Below are 16334 nucleotides of genomic sequence, written 5' to 3' on the forward strand. Positions count from 1 at the left end.
ACTTTACAAATGGGAAATACAAATGTTGCGAAATTATTGGTATCAGTTTCATGGACGGTGTGAGCGAGTAAGGAATTGCAGTCTGCAATAGCAAGTAAAAGGGGGGAATTTTGAAATTTGTTAGTTCTAGAGAAGAGAGGCTAAATTTTTAGTGGATGATCGCTGCGCTTTGAAATGTAAGGTGGATCTTGGAGATAGAGGCTACGAAATTTTGATGATGAGTAGTAGATGCCGTGAAGGAAAACAAGACGGGCTAGTTTGGTTCTAACGGTTAGTGGTTTCAACTCCAGGCTGGTTTTAATAATTGTGACACTCGAGGTTCGTGAATAGTCATTCATGATGTAGCGTGATGCCTTGTTTTGAACAAATTCGAGCTTGTTAAGAGGTATGCTTGATGAGGCCACCAGATGATGTTGGCGTATTCAAGTTTCGATCGCACAAATGCTTTGTAGGCGGTTCGTTTGACTGTCTGAGATGAGCGGAAAAGGTTGTGTTTGATGTTTGTGTGTTAAAGTAAAGCGAGTGGATAAAATATCTCAGTGAATCTGATCTGACTAAATCTCATCTCGGATGGTTACAAAACCTGTAAAAATGTTGGTAACTGAACAAAAAAAAAAAGAGATTTGCTTTATTTGTGGGTTTATTTGTTTTCGCCTAGCCACCACTTTGGCTGGGGCTCTTAAACATTTTGATCTTGGGGAATGCCCCTCTTTTGATTGACTGCCGAGAAACATCTCCTTTCTCGGCATTAAGGCAGTAAGGCGGTGGAGAAGCCTACGGGCCTTGTAAACAGTAGGGCACATTCAATGGTGTGTTGGCCACCTAGTAACGCATCGATAAATAGCTCAGATTTTTTTTTTTTTTTGAACAGTGGCTAAATTAGCAGGACGCTTTACTTAGAGGGAAAGGTGACCGACGAAATTTAGGAGCTCGGGAAAACCCCTGCATTCTAGGGAACCCACTTTGAAAGCCCATGCACTAGGGTAAAGGTGTCTGGAGCATAAATATTGCAGCAATATTCAATTGGAAGGCATTGTTGTTTTCTATTCTGACTCTTTGGCTGGTCAGGCACTGCTTCAAGGATGGGTCTCCCTTCCACTTGCTACGGCTGTTGCTGCTGTACCACGATCCAGAGCTGTGTTCCTTCCTCGACACCAAGAAGATCACGCCTGACTCTTACGCCTTGCCCTGGGCAAGTCCTTTTCTGCCGACAAATTTCTCTATAGAATGGTAGCCCGGCTACCTAAGGATCATTTTTCCACTCCCGAAGAACCTTAAATAGTAAGCAAAAAGACGATTCTAGGATGTGGTGTTATAGCACCATGCTGCTAATATATTCAGTGTTGATTACTATACTGGTTGTCACCTCAAGAAAAACGCAAGTTTTGCACATTGTTCATATGCTGCACCAAGTAGTTCTTAAAAGATTTGGTTGTTGGAGGAAGACGCGACGCTCTTGCCGTTTTAAATATGCACGTTTTAGTTAGATAACAGGTATACCTGTAATCTAAAATGAACCTACATATAAATCTTAATTCTCCGCATAAGGGGAGAAATTAGTAATGCTACGTGAGGAGCTGGATGGTTCCCGAGATGAAAATAAGTATAGATATGAGAGGGTAATTTCTGACTGGAACTTGCTTTTTCTACATCTCATTCAGCTTTACTCACGTATTGACAGAGTGGAAGACTTTTAATGACAGATCTTCAAGAATGGTGATAAAGTGATTCCATTTTTATTAGATCCATCAGGCAGATATGGTTTTGCAAGCTCCTTGGTGGCATTTCTCCGTGTCTCTCCAGCGCATCCGTAGAGCAATATCCCTGTTATATTTGGGGACAACGTTTTCTTCCATTTGAGAAGTGGAGATAGTTGTGTGCGCAGCTTTGGTCGATGGTCTATGTATGCGAGCACATGAGGACCCATAGCTTTGGCTTCATTGCCAGAAAAAAGTTATTCCCGAGTATAGTCCCAGTACTGGAGTTGGAGGGACAGGGTGGTAAGGGTTGCATGTGAGGGAATACCTGTGCCACTGGTACTCAGATAAAACGAAATGAAGAAACTCGACTACAGTTGTTGTGCACGCACATCCACACTGTTAAAGAGACACTGGGAGGGTATTTATGCTCGCCAAGGTTTTTATTTGTACGTGACATATGAGAGCCCAACTTGGGACACAATTTGCGGCTTGAAATTCGTCTTCCTTCCGCCCGAAAACTGCCGATCGAGAACTAGCCAGTTTGAGCCTTGCTTACTCTCTTCTTCGTGGTCTTGTGCTGTTCTCTATGGTTTAGACACACCCACCAAATTTAATCAAAGTTGTGGGTCATTTAAGGCATGCACTCGGTATTAAAGGGGCACTGACACCCCAAAGGTCGTATTTATTTTTATTGTCTAAAACGATGCAAGTTGCAATCATAGACACGCAAAAAAAAAAAAAAAACGCATCGCGAAAAAAAATTTTCCTGCGCGCGCGCGCCTTTTTATTTTTGTTGTTTGATTTTCCCGCCTCTCACCTCCTCGCTTCTTTTGATCGGTGACGTCAAAAATCAGAAAATTTAGAAACTTTGTAGGCGACATCTCTATAACATTTAATTACGGCAATCCTAAAACATGTTTTTTAACGCAATTGCAAACGCACTACGGCTCTTTTTGAAATACCAAAAATCAGGAGTTCGTTGTGGTGCCGTCTCCTGGATTTGTATCCTCCAACGGAAAACAGGCGACACCGCTCAAAACCGGTCCGCCGCAACGCCGCCGCTCACTCCTTTCCTCCTCGCTTTGGGTCGCCATGGCAACAGCAGGGAGTGGAGAGAGAAAGTGGACTCTCAGGACTCCGCAATTTTTGACGTCAAGGCACCGGCGCCGATCGCGCGGGAACTTCGAATTTGGCATTTGGAAATTGTTTTTTTACTTGACAAATACTGAATTCCCAAATTTCAAATTTTGAGGGTAATGTCCCGGCATCGTTTTCAATCGTTTCGGATAATAAAAAAAAATATGATTTTGATGTGTCAGTGCCCCTTTAAAGATAGAAAAAAATATGATACCCATTTTTTATGGCTTTTAAAAAACTGCAAATACATTGACTGAAAAAAAAAAAAAATTGCGCAGAGAACTAGAAGCACTCTGTGTATTCTCCGCGTAATTCTCAAAATTGCTTCGTATCCCGGGCTGGACGGCTGAACGATGCGGACTAAGTGATGGCGGCGGACAACAGGCGTGGGAGCTATACTTCAGAACTGTCGTTCGTGGTACCGGTGGATTTGTCTAGCTTCGGAAGAGAAATCTTTTACCGAGCAATAAAATTAGGATTTATTCCGTATGACATGCCCGATCACCGAGCTGATTCGCACAAAGACGTTGCTGTGTTGTTGCCCCTTCTCCTGGCTGAAGACATCGCTCGTCTTACAAGCACGAATTGAGAGCTTAAAAATGTGCATACGTCAAGTATGAAGTGCTTGACTTTTGCATTTTTTGTGTGACGTGGGCATTTATTCGCTTTGCACTACCAAAAAAGTGAAGGGAAAAAAAAAAAAATGTGGTCGGTTGTAGTTACGTCACTTCTGCCAATTCTCTCCTCCTCTACACTTCTTCCTCACCAGTCCAGTTTCGCTTTCGGTTTTGAGTAGTTGTATTTTTTACTTTGTTAAAAATATGTGTGATGCTGTAGCAAAATATTAATTGGATAGTGTTCTGACACCATAATAAATCACCTGGCAAAAAATGTAAAAAAGGTTTTTTGGGGGTGTCAGTGTCTTTTTGAGTTGAACACACCAATTATTTATGTGGGGCTCCAAGAAAATGGTATGGCACGGAACATTAAAATCAGTAGTCAATAGAAGGAATTCTTTATGTGGCAAACCAGTTTTTGTTACCAGTGCAATGAAAATTGACCCAGTGGTTTCTTGCAGGTGTGTCATTCGACTCAATCTGCATGATAACAGAAAATAAAAGAACTATTCTTTTACTGATTATCTTTTTAAACTCCAGGGAGCTGCAAATGTCATGCAGCTCTTTGCTGTTTTGCAACAGTTGTTTTTCTACTCATTTCAAAAGCTACTAAGTAGTAATTGTAATGGGGTTGGTGCAGTTAATTCATCTTGTAAACCTTTTCTTTTTTTTGTATACTTTTCAGTTTCGGAGTTTGTTCTCCTCCACCTGTGACCTGAAGGTGATTCAGGCCATGTGGGACATCTACCTCCAACTGTCTGACCCATTTCTCCTGTTCTACCTCAGCCTGGTGCTCCTGGCAAATACCAAGTGAGTGGGACACCCCCCTTCATCTGCCCTCTTTTTGTTTTCTTCTTTCTCGCCTTTGTTGGTTGCTTGTACAGACTACAAGAACTTTGCTAGATTTTGTCCGTGGAAGAATAGCAGAGATCTTTACAGCTTCACAGTATGAAAAACTTTGTCCCACAGTTTGTCTGGCATTCATTTCTTTAAGATGAGCTGCATCAAAGAACAAAATGCTGTAATGCCCGAAGTTACGGTAGTACAAATTTGTGTGTCGTAATGACTGCAGACAGAATTTGTATACTATTGGATATTTCCTCAGATAACTCTTTTTTCATCTGTCGCTTTGCAAGTCTGAGGTTGCAGTTGCATTTAGCTGTAGAGTTTTTTTCATCATGGGCGTTCGTCCCTGGAGGTAATGTTTATGGAACCTTTATTACGAGTTGTAACAGGCCATGTGAAAGCCCTGCAGCTGAGGAGTGTGAGTTACGTGACTTACGAGATCATATGGCTGAAGCATTTTCATCTTACTAGAGGCTTTATTTGAAAAAGGGCACTTACGCTTCTCATTTATTAATTAACCTGCTTTCACACTATATTTCAGAAGAGCTTTCTATAAAAAGTCAATCTTGCTCTCTAAAGCAACTGATATTTAATTGGCCAGTAGAAAGAGAACCACCAGCGATACATGAACTTGTTATCATAATGTTGAACTTTGCTACTCAATCAGTCGTGGTCAGGAAGACTTGATGTGCTTCATTTCTTTTTTTTTTTTTCTTAAAATTTCGAAGTGGACAGGGGGCTATTTAGGACAGCATCTTTGTGCAAATGGCACTGCTCAACAACACTAAAATGCAAGGCATGTTTTTTTTGTTTTTTTTTTGTGCTGTGTCTACCACGATTTGACTCCGGCTCTAGTCAGTGCAGTGCCAGCAGCACAAAGGTGTACCTGATAAGAAATCAAAATCTTAATTTGTTTCCAAAGTTTTGGACTTGGGTTCTGCTTATGTAGTTGAACTAAGTTAGTAATTAAATGATATTCTCCAGGTTTGTTTCTATTTTTCTTGCTTTGAGAGAAAGTTTGTATTCTTTGTTATTCTTGACATTGATACTCATTGCTATCAGATTTGTTAGCCCATGGCTAACAAATGTTAGCAATAGAACAGCTAGTCTTTGATGGGTGTTGAGAAGTAGCACCATATTAAATGTCATTTCCTCAATTGAAAGTGAAAGATATGAGCTCTCATCTACTTGAGGTAAATGGGAAGCGTTATGAAAAACGTGAGCTGTGATAAATATCAGCAAACTATAATTGCCCTTTTAGTCTTCAGAGTAAAGGGGTCACAAAGCCCTACCCTCTAGGGATCCATGTTCAGAGTTATTTTTGGAGTGTTTGCTTTCAAGCTGGACTTGGGAATACTAACAATAAACCCCTTTTGTAGAGAAGAAATTATGTCAAGAAAGGATGACAGCAAAGCAGCTCTTATCGGTGAGTTTCTTGAGGAACCTGTAACCTAACCTTTTGAATACTAGATTGCTCGTTTAGCTTCTTTTTTTTTTACTTTAGGTGAGGTAGGCATTTGTTTATTTGAAAATGTGTTGTGCTTACAGAGCTCATTTCATCAGCTCCATGTGCCTTAGAAGCAGAGGACATAGAGGACTTTTGTTCACTCGCCCAGTTTTACTCTACGCGAACCCCTCAGTCCTTTAGCAGAGTAAGTGGTCACCGTTTCATCGCTCAGCTTTCTTTGTTGTACTGTTGGAAGAGCTAAAGCAGTTGTCCTACCTGATTTGCAGGAGTATCATGCTATCATTTTTGGCTCCGAAGAATGCTTGGACAGGGATCTACCCCAGGCCCTGTGCTTGCCTGTGTCAGTTTCAGAACTCGTTACTTCCAATGGACTGGACAGGGTAAGGTTTTGGGGTTTGTTTTTTGAGCGAAATAACATGCAATTATTTTAAGGGTGTCTAAATACTGTTAAAAATAGAAGCTGTTTTGTATGGTGGGGAGTGATATCGCTTAACTGTGTGATGTTTTGAATTGCCAACTATGCAGCCTCTCCAGAAAGTGGTTTCAAATGCTTGCGAATGCCGCAAAATCCCCTTCCCAAGTTGCATATTTTTGTTGGAACACTGCATATGCTTTTTTTTTCTGGGCTTCTGAATACACTACACTTGTTCTTTTTGCTAATATTACTACCGTCATGTATCTTCAAATAATGCAGAATACCAATAATTGCTTCCATGAAAAGCGAAGACTGATCCAGTTGCATTGTAAGAGGCAAGACAGACATTGGTATATCTATTGCTGAGCCTAAATATGAGCTGCAGAAAAAAGCATGGAGAATGTTGAAGCTAAGTTCAAAGTTTAATGTGGCTTTTGACTGTTGAATATTGTGTGTCCTGTTATTTTTACTCGAGAAGCGTTAACACAACATTACAAGCTGTATGTAAACCAAAACAACCCAAGAGGTAGCCCGCCTAAAATTGAAAGGAAATCAGGTGAGAGTAAAACTAACAAGGGGGTGCAGGAGAAAATAAGGAGTAAACTAATAAGGGGTATGCGATAAAAAAAAAACAACTTCAAAAGTGCTAGTTTTTGATTTTGTGACCTGTGAAACTTGCGATCACAAGAAGGAGCCTCCGATGAACCAAATTCGACTGTCGTTCCCAGTCAGCAATGTCTCCCGCCGTGGCTAGGTAACACCATTTCTACTGAGGTCACAATTGGCCAGAGTCCCGCAATTACTAGGAGTGGGCTATCTTTCGGTGCTTTTGAAACAGTGGCAAATCTTAACAAAAATATGGATGGGTTATTTTTCGGGGGTGGGGTGCCCGGGATATTACAGTAGGTTTAGATAATTATGACGCAAAGATTCAGCTTTGGAAAATTTTTATTTCTGTCGGAAATTTGTTGGTGAAACATCAAGTTGGAGGCCCTTTGCCATTAGATGTGGCACCTTCTTTCACAGGGAAATAACCTTGGGATCTTTGTGTCTCCAGAGAAGGCCATACTTCAGTCCTTCAAACTGCAATGTTTTCAGACATTTGTGCATGGTTAGTAATAATATAACAGGCAGTGTTATACTGTAAAATCCTTAATGTTCGCGAGCCCCCAATTTTCGCGAATTTCACGAATCGAAGAATTCGCGAAATTTAAGGGCGAGCGAAAATTTCGGTCCTTAAGATTTTCAATGCAGGCGTCTGGAATTCGCGAAATTTAGTGGTCGCGATTATGTCATCTGTGACCGATTCGCGAAAAATAGGGTCCAAAAAAATAAAGGGTTTTACAGTATGTTTGATCCTAACAATACAGTCCAACATGTGTTATTTTATATTTGCTAAACTTAAGTAGTGTACACAAGAGCTACACGTTTTGGTTGTATTGTGTTTTCGTCTGCAGCACTCTCTTGTGCGGTACTTCGTGGTGGACTGTAGGCCAGCAGACCAATACAACAGCGGCCATTTGAAAACAGCCTTTCACCTGGATGCTAGCTTGGTGAGTTGCCACTAGTACACATTTGGGCAAGATTGATGACCTTTGTCATATTGTATGTCATTTCTAGAAATTCCAGCGCCACTAACCTCAGTGGTCATATTTGATGTCTGCCTATTTAAAGTAAAATGCGAAAAAGTGCCAATATCATTTTCGCATAACAATGCCACACAGTTTGTTTTTCATGTGCCAAGTTATGCTTTCAGTGTTTTCAGTAAAAGGGAAGCTGAAGAGGTTCTTGAAAATGAGTTTGAAATTAATTTTAGCATATTTTTTTTCCAAATATTGTATTACAAGCCTTTCACCCTAAAGTACCAATAGGTGCGAACAAAACCGGAAAACCAACCACTGGGTGTGATGTTATACCCAAGGGTTTCAACTGCCTTGCATGTGCCGTTTGCGAGGGAATGCATGCAGAGCTTTTGATTGCTTGGGTTAGGCTTGCGGAAGGAGTGGAAATGTTGGGATCTCTATAATACGTCCCGACTCCCTTCTCCCACTGAATGCGCCTGGAAGGAGGGGCTTCATTGCTATTTTGGAAGCTCTGTTGTGGTTACTGGGTGCATCGATCTGAAATATTGCATATCCGTGATCATGGAGGCCAAATGAGGATGATTTAAGTGGATTTTTTTTTCTCAAATACAAAACTGCTTCAATTTTTTCATGCAAATCAATTTTTTTTTTTTTTTTTTATTTGAGACGATTGAAAACAATGTTTGGACATTATCCTCAAAATTCAAAGCTTGGGAACTCAGTATTTGGGAAGTAATAAAATAATTTCCAAAAGCCGAAGTACAAGTTCCCGCGCAATCTGCGCCAATGCGGTGACTTCAAAGATTGAGTCGTCCTGTTACTCTAGTTTCTCTTCCGCCTCTTAACCATCTTGTGTTCTCCCACGTCCCGCAATCACCCACACTTCTCCGTGCGTGCCTTCTATCACTGTGAGCAGACGACGCTTGTCTTTCGAGTTTGAAGTTCGTTTAGGGCCCTTTCACCGATCTCAAATTCTTTGAAATGATGCAAGGTCGGGGTGAACGCGCAGTAGACTTCTGAGAGCAATGTGAGGGGCCATGTCGCACCGATGCTGCATGAAATAGCTTGAGAGACTGCCCCAGCGGAGTCACAACCGAAACTACAGAGCACAGGCACCAAACCCAGTTGTTTTGACTGTTTGACGATTTTCTTTTTGAAGTCAGAGAGGTCGTTGGGCACTGAAAAGAGAACTTCGTCCGATTCCCTGACTCCCCGATTATTCTCAGTGCTACATGTGCCGATCGCAGCCACGCTTTCCGAAGGAGGATAAAAAGCCAGGAGGTGTCATCATTTCGGGACTCTGATATTCAATATTTCAAAAGAAGAGAAGGGGGGGGGCATGTGCGTTCGCAATTGCATTTACGAATGACGTTATTAAGTATTGTAGAAATGTCGCATACAAAGCTTCTAAATTTCATAATCGATTATGTCACAAATAAAAAAAAGTAAGGAGGTGAAAAGCGGGAGAGAAAACAACAAAAATAAAAAAGTTTTCACACACATAGTTATTTTTTTTTGGTGTTGTGATATTTTTTTGCGTGTCTTTGGCTACAACTTGCACCATTTTAGACAACAAAAAAAAAAAATGCGACCTTTGGTGTGTCAGTGCCGCCTTAAGTATTGCCAGTTGGGCTCCAGTTTCTGTGCTAGAATAGGCCTGGAGTTACGGGCTTGAGTTGAGCTAGTTGGTGCATAACTAGGGTAGGGCCAGCTTGAACTTGGAAGACAAAAAACGTAAAAATCAGAGGTCGAAGAGAGGAACAGAGATAAAGATACCAGCAGTATCTCTATCTCTCCCTTTTTTCTATCTCTGATTTTCATGTTTTTCATCTCACAGATTCAGACTGGCTCAATCCTGTTAGGCTTGGAGAATCTCACATTCACTTTCTGGTGCTTGTACAAAATTTAACATCTGTTCTTGCATGCGTCATCATAACACGCAGCTTCAGGTTCCACCCGATTGTACTGAGCATGTTTATCGGATCGGTTCTTTCAAAGCCAACAAATGCCAACCAGTAGTGATTAAGTTTACATCAACAAAAGTCAAAGACCTAGTATTGTACTCACAACTAAAACTAAAAGGAAGCACTACTTACATCAGTGAAGATTTCTCTCGGGCAAAGTTCCTTGCCAGGAAGAAACTTATTGAGTTTGAGAAAGCCAAGAATTCTGTATTTCAATTGCGATATAACAAATTGTTCGTTAACAAAAGCTGCTACATGTATAACGCAATTTCTGATATGCCATTTTTAAAGGGGTCATGAAACGCTTTTCCAACTTTTTCCTGTTTCGCTTTCCTCCTCAACTCATAAATCGCGCATTCCACCAAACAGTTAAAGAAGACGAAAAGGGGGAGTCCCCTCTTGCTCGCACTCTCGTTTGTGTAATCCCGGACACATCCATTCTCCCCCTAGAAGATTAGCCCGTCGCTCAAAATTCAGACAAAAGTTGCTTTCCCCACCCCGTTCATTCCGAAGCTGACAGTGCTGTTGAAGCTACGTGCTCGTTGGGCCAGCCACACTTGCCACGTGAGCGTGGCAAATGTGGCTGCAGAGAATGAAGTCAGGTGATGAAAGGGAGGCGGCTGATTGGTCCGGCAAGCGCGTAGGTTCCACCACAATTTCAGCTTAGGGGTGAAGGGAATAAGTGAGGTCCGGTTGCGTGTGACGTAAGTTTGGACCCGATAATGCACTTTTGGGACCGCGGATGTATCAGAGTGAAAAGGCAGAGAGGTTGCAAAGGGGAGGAGGTACGAAATAGTCCGCTCTGTTTTCAAATTTTCGCACTGAAAGTCGGGCTTTTGACTTTCTACCTTTTTTCTTTTGGTCCACTGAACGATGTGCTATTAGTAAAATCCCAATCTAAAATGATTTATCCCAAACCAAAAATCGTTTCATGGGACCTTTAAGCTTGGTCCTGGCTCTAATATGCATGCAGTAGATAACACACTGACAGTTCCTTCTAACCAATCGCGGAGAACTGCGTCATCATAATGGGTAGCGAGGGGCGAGGGTTTTTCAAATTGCGACGACTATGTGTCTGTTTTTTATTAAGACAAGCAGTATACTCTGCAGTTGAACTCAAGTCATCCCTGTGACAGACTCCTGCAGCACAGACGTCGTGGTGCTGACGGAGACGTTGGCTCCCCCATCGTATTAACAGGCCTGAAATACTCTGTTGTGTAAAGCTCTTCAATGTTTATCGTTCCGATAGAGGCGACAGAAATGGTGGCGGTGTATTAAGTTGCGGATCATATTGAATCATTTTGTATGTTCCTCAGCAGTGAACTGGAAATAACTTAGGTTTCTTTGTACTTGAATCTTCAAACTGTCATATTGGGCACATGTTATTGCGTGCCATCTGGTAATTCTTCTTTCATTGCCAATTTTTATTATGCAATTAACTCATTGTCAGTTTGTTTTCCTTCCTCTCTCATAATCCTGTTTGGCAACTTCCAAATATCCAAATATAGTATGAACTAACCTACATGCCTACAATTAACCTTTCACATCGGGGCTCGTTTGCTCGAAAGTGCTAACTGCGGCTAAAATTAGCCGCAGTACCTAGGAGAGGGATTTTAAAATCACGTGACTGGCTCGGTAGGGATGCGGGGAAACATGGCGGTGCTCCGATGAGTGAGCGCCGCTCGCTTTGGAACTAATATGTCATTGTAGCTGCAATATCGGGCGCGTTAGTCAGCAATGAATGATGCAGGAGGCTTTCGTTTCGCCTTACCTCTCTTAAATCGCAAAGCATAAGCAATGACCTCGCCGCATTTTTTATAAAAAGATGGTCTTTTGAATCTGGCCATTCCTAAGCCTACATGAACGCAATAGTAATTGTCGGCATGGCAACGTCTTAGGAAAGTGGATTGCCTTGACTCAATCGGCCAAGTATTGATAGCATGCAAAAGCAGACAGCGTCCCAATAGACCTTTTTCTCAATTTCCCAAGCACCGAGGTGCACGCTACGAGTGTAGTTATATGCGTTGCACGTGCTGGCGTCTGCAGTAGCAATTGTTCTAAAGCAAAAAGTCTAAAACAAATTTTGCCTTGCACACGCATTCGTCAAAGCCTTGTTGTGATTATTTACTTTGAATCTTTTATAAGAGGAAGGCCAACGTGCGCAGACTATAGAATTGCACTTTCAGCGTTCTTCTCGATGCTTGGGTAATTTACTATAGTCAGTTACAGGTTAAGAAGGTAGCGGCAAATGCCCCTCAAAGGGAATCCTATATCCCTCCGCCACCTCCGCATCCAATAGCGTCCCACCGTTTCCGTGACGTCGCGGCCAACGCGCGAGGAGGGTCTTGCCTTTCTGTACATATTTGCTTTATCTTTCGACTTTGACTTAGCATTGTGGAAGCCACGAGAGGGAGATTAGAGTTCTCCCCCACCGACGGAAACAAATACGACTTTCGGGGTTTAGCTTCCCCCTCCGATGGATACAAAGGCTGCTTTCAGGGGCTCGGTTCCCTCTCCGATGAATACAAAGGTCGCTTTCTTAAAAAGTGGGATCGGAGACAAGTGGGAACCCATTGAAGCGGAACAAGGAGCGTTTCCAGTGAACTCTTCTTTCGACTGCGGAGAGATTTGAAACAGGCGCATCACACTTGTGGGAGGAGCTTCTCCTACCTTCTTGACTTGTAACCGACTATAATAGGTCTATTTTCACTGGAGCCGAATTACAGGTTTTTCAATTTATGATAATGTTATATACAGTTCTTACATGCTGGCCAACCATGCTGCCGGTGTACCGCCCCTCTTTCACTGCTCACTTCTTCCTTGTCGTTCCTAGGATTGAACTTAGTTGTCCTCTTTTGAATTTGGAAGGAAATTTCAACGAGGCTTCTTTGTGCTATCAATACCCGGCCGATTGAGTCAAGGCAATCCACTTTCCAAAGACGTAGCCATGCTAACAGTTATCACGTTCATTTAGGCTTAGGAATGACCAGAATCAAAAGACTATCTAAAAATGCAGCGAGGTCATTGCTCATGCTTTGCGATTTAAGTGAGGTAAGGCAAAGCGAAAGGCTCCTGCACCATTCATTGCTGACTAACGCGCCCGATATTGCAGCTACGACATATTAGTTCTAAAGCGAACGGTGCTCGCTCACCGAGGCACTGCCACGTTTTCCCCCATCCCTATCAAGCCAGTCATGTGATTTTAAAATTCCTCTCCTAAGTACTGCGGCTAACTTTAGCTGCAGTTAGTGCTTTTGAGCAAACGGGCCCAGATGCAACGGAGTTCATAAACCTGTGTAATGATTCCACTTTTTCTCAGATTGTCGCACTTCCCACTCGAATTGCGTCCACCGCAGCCAACGTATTAGATCTAATATTCACGACACCACCTGCCCTAATTTCTTCGGTCAGCAACATGCAGGGCATTAGTGATCATTCCTTAAAGGGAAACTGAAGAAACTGAAACTTAAATTGTCTTCATTTGGCCTCGAGGGTCACGAATATCAAGATTATTTTTCAATTTGGTGCACAGAGGCTGCAGAAATTATTTTCAAAGTACCGCTGAAGCCCCTTCTTCCCGTGGCGTGACGTCATACTAGGAGTTTTACTCTTGCTATTTTCAAGGATGTTGAAAAGAGATGTCACAACTGGTGTTAGTGCAGGGAAATATACCTGGCAAGCTGGCAATTGCACGCGCTGCCCACATGAGTGACACACGCTTGGCGGCCCAAAAGATCCTAGTATGACATCACGACAGGTCGGAGGTTTGTCGTATTTTCTCGCATTTAGTTAGTACTTCTTCAGGGGAAACAAATGTGATATTCAGGTTCGCGGGATAAAAATATACCACAATTCACCTCTAATTCGGCTTTTTCATGTTTCAACTTCCCTTTTGATCCATTTATTTATTGGTGTACAAATTCAAAGCAAACCGAGAAATTTGAAAAAAGATGTAACTATGGTAAAGCAAACTTTTGGCTATCAACAATGAATTTTGTCTTTTTCTTGATGACTACTTACCCTACTTAACTTTTCGGGACATTCTATTCATGATAACTGGGAATTATTTAAAAATTGGATTCTGCACCTTGTCAATACCATATACCTTTACGAATAATCTAGATTTTCCACACTCTCTGTGGTTCATTGATACATCAAAAAGCTTTGTAACACGAAAAAGCAAGAATTTCGAGCAGCTAAAATTTCATATTTTGGCTCTAATTTGTTTGATTATCACGATGCTGCTGGTACTTACCAAAAAGCTGTTACAGAAGCAAAGGCTGTTTACTTTTCAAAACCTTAACATCCATGCTAACAAACAATCCAAAACAGTTTTGAAATGCTATTAATTGCAATGAGAAGCCCATAATATCCCTGTTTGATAATTTAGGAGACCCTGTGTCTTTTAGTGATTGTGCATCGGCTTTAAACCTGGCATTTGTCGACTCATTCCCAAACGTTTATTCATCCCCTTTATCCCACTTGCAACAAAGTGAATTTATACCCATTAACCCTATTTTATTGCCATGCGTTTCAATCTCAGCATGCAGGGTTGTGCAGGGTTTTTCGAAATGTTGATTGCGGTGGGTTAGCCTCGTTGAGTGCGCTTCTTTCTGAGCACCAGTGCACAGTGGAAGAGCAATTTGCGACTCCAGCGACCTATAGGGGGCGCCACCACCAAAAAAACATGGCGGCTGGGTCCAGGTTGCGTCGGCTCGGCCGGGCTGCCTGAATGGGTGGCGCATTCAATTTAACAGATTTTCTTTTGTGTAATTCCCAATTTTATAGGTATTGTAACTGAGACGGTTAAGTGTAGTCGGTGCGCATAAACTTGCCGAGCATAGTTTTGTTTTGCCGGTTCTTTTCATGTCAAACTTTCGCTTCGGAGACTTCGTTCAAAACCGAAACTATGGGCTCCGGAGAAACGGTAATAGACTCTAATTAGTTTTAATCATCTAAGGAAAGCGGCGATGTCTACAGAATTGTTCCACCGAGAGTAATTTTTAACTAACTCGCATTCCTCGACCACGCGACTTATCTGTCCAAGAAATCGAGCTTTCGTGCGTATCCGCGTTTAAGAAACAGCTCCAATCGTCTGCTCGGTCAACAATACATGCTGCAGGAAAATTACGAAAATTAAGCAAGCGCTTCTTGAGCCAAGGAGCATGTTAACCCACTGGCACTTCACTAAGCAGCTGATACTCATATTTCCATTCAGGTTTTAATAGCAGTTGAGAGGTCATTTTGACGAGAGGGTTATGTATTATATTACGTACTATGGTCCCACTAAAGCGATATTAGTATATTCTTTGTGTTGAAATATGAACTTAGTTGACTAGCTATTAGGTGAACTGCTGAATAAAAGTATATTTGACAGACAGAGCGATACTACTTAAACTTAGCTAAATGGTTCTAGCCGGTAGAACAGAGACGGATGTGCACAAACTGAGGAGAGTCTTCATTGGAGATTCACTCATAACATCTCTACATTGAACTTGACTTCGAATCCTGAACGGATAAATCTGTATTTTTTGTGACCGGTCAACCTGAGCAATGTAGACGTATATTGCTGCTGGCTTCGACGGGGGTATAATATAAATATTGGAGGCGCGATAGATCCTAATGCCTTGACAGCTTCTAACTTTCCGAGATGCGTCCCCCACCTTCTGATAGCAGATAATTTCCCTCATTAATTGTATGCAGCGAGCAGGTTTTCCCGATTCAAGTAATTGCGAAATCAGCCCAACTTCTTCAGTGTGGTCCAGAGGCTTTTTTGGCAAAAAGCAGCCAAGATGAATAGCCAACGCACCGGCCGGCGTGGGTGGCTCAAACTTGAAGCTAATCGAGCACATCCAAACTCAAGAAAAGCAGCTATCGAACCTTCCCATTCACTTGAGTGCTACATTGGTGTTCCCTCCAGTGAAACACCTCGTCTGTCGTCCTTAGTCCACTGTTCTAGATCCTTTTAAAGAAACCACTTATCAGTTACCAACGAGTCGTCACTTTGAATGTGATTCGAGACAGATAAGAAATCAAAACTTTTTCCGTGATTCCTCTCCATCCGAGAAATCGAAAGCACGTAACCGTGTGTTGTGGAGTAAACGGGCTTTCAAACACGTGATGGAAGGAAACAATCTACTGAGGCTTCACCACATTAATGAACACTCAATCAAACTTAAGAAATTTTCGGACCTTCGTCAAATTACATCGTTCGCCACCGCGCCGACAACACGTGTCCTCGAAAGCCACCAGAGACGGGGAGGGGCGAGGAGCGACCTAGTCCGGCTGGTTCCCGGTTCTCCCGCTTGGCGGTGTCCGTCTTGCTGGAGTCGCGGATACCCGCGTAAGCGACCTCCGCAGGTGTTGCTTCTCTGCATTAGATCGGTGCTCAGTAAGAAGCGCACTCAACGGGGTAACCCGCCGCGAAAAACACTTGGAAAAGTAGGAATATTGCATTTGCGTGCTTGGAAGAAAAGCATACATTCAAAGCAGGATGGTGCACGCGTGCCGGCTGTATTTGGGAATAAAGGGAAGCTTTGTGAATGTGTATATCTACATTGTAGTAAAAGTTTCAAAATTAAGCTGACTGGTATGCAAGAGTATA

At 42.2% G+C, this 16334-nt stretch overlaps 1 protein-coding gene across 4 annotated transcripts in view; it reads left to right on the top strand.

Moving 5' to 3' along the window:
- The window catches only part of LOC8032552 (TBC1 domain family member 23), a 59202-nt gene that overhangs the window by 5727 nt on the left and 37141 nt on the right, over window positions 1–16334 (top strand). For all 4 annotated transcript variants that reach the window (XM_040214566.2, XM_029972133.4, XM_029972135.4 and 1 more), the window contains exons 5-10: window positions 1069–1192; window positions 4140–4264; window positions 5680–5726; window positions 5849–5952; window positions 6035–6148; window positions 7641–7736. In XM_040214566.2, the coding sequence (XP_040070500.1) occupies window positions 1069–1192; window positions 4140–4264; window positions 5680–5726; window positions 5849–5952; window positions 6035–6148; window positions 7641–7736 (610 nt within the window). The remainder of the gene's footprint in view (window positions 1–1068; window positions 1193–4139; window positions 4265–5679; window positions 5727–5848; window positions 5953–6034; window positions 6149–7640; window positions 7737–16334) is intronic.

Source organism: Ixodes scapularis, unplaced genomic scaffold (assembly GCF_016920785.2).
Source record: "Ixodes scapularis isolate PalLabHiFi unplaced genomic scaffold, ASM1692078v2 PGA_scaffold0__279_contigs__length_252992795, whole genome shotgun sequence".
Classification (NCBI taxonomy): domain Eukaryota; kingdom Metazoa; phylum Arthropoda; class Arachnida; order Ixodida; family Ixodidae; genus Ixodes; species Ixodes scapularis.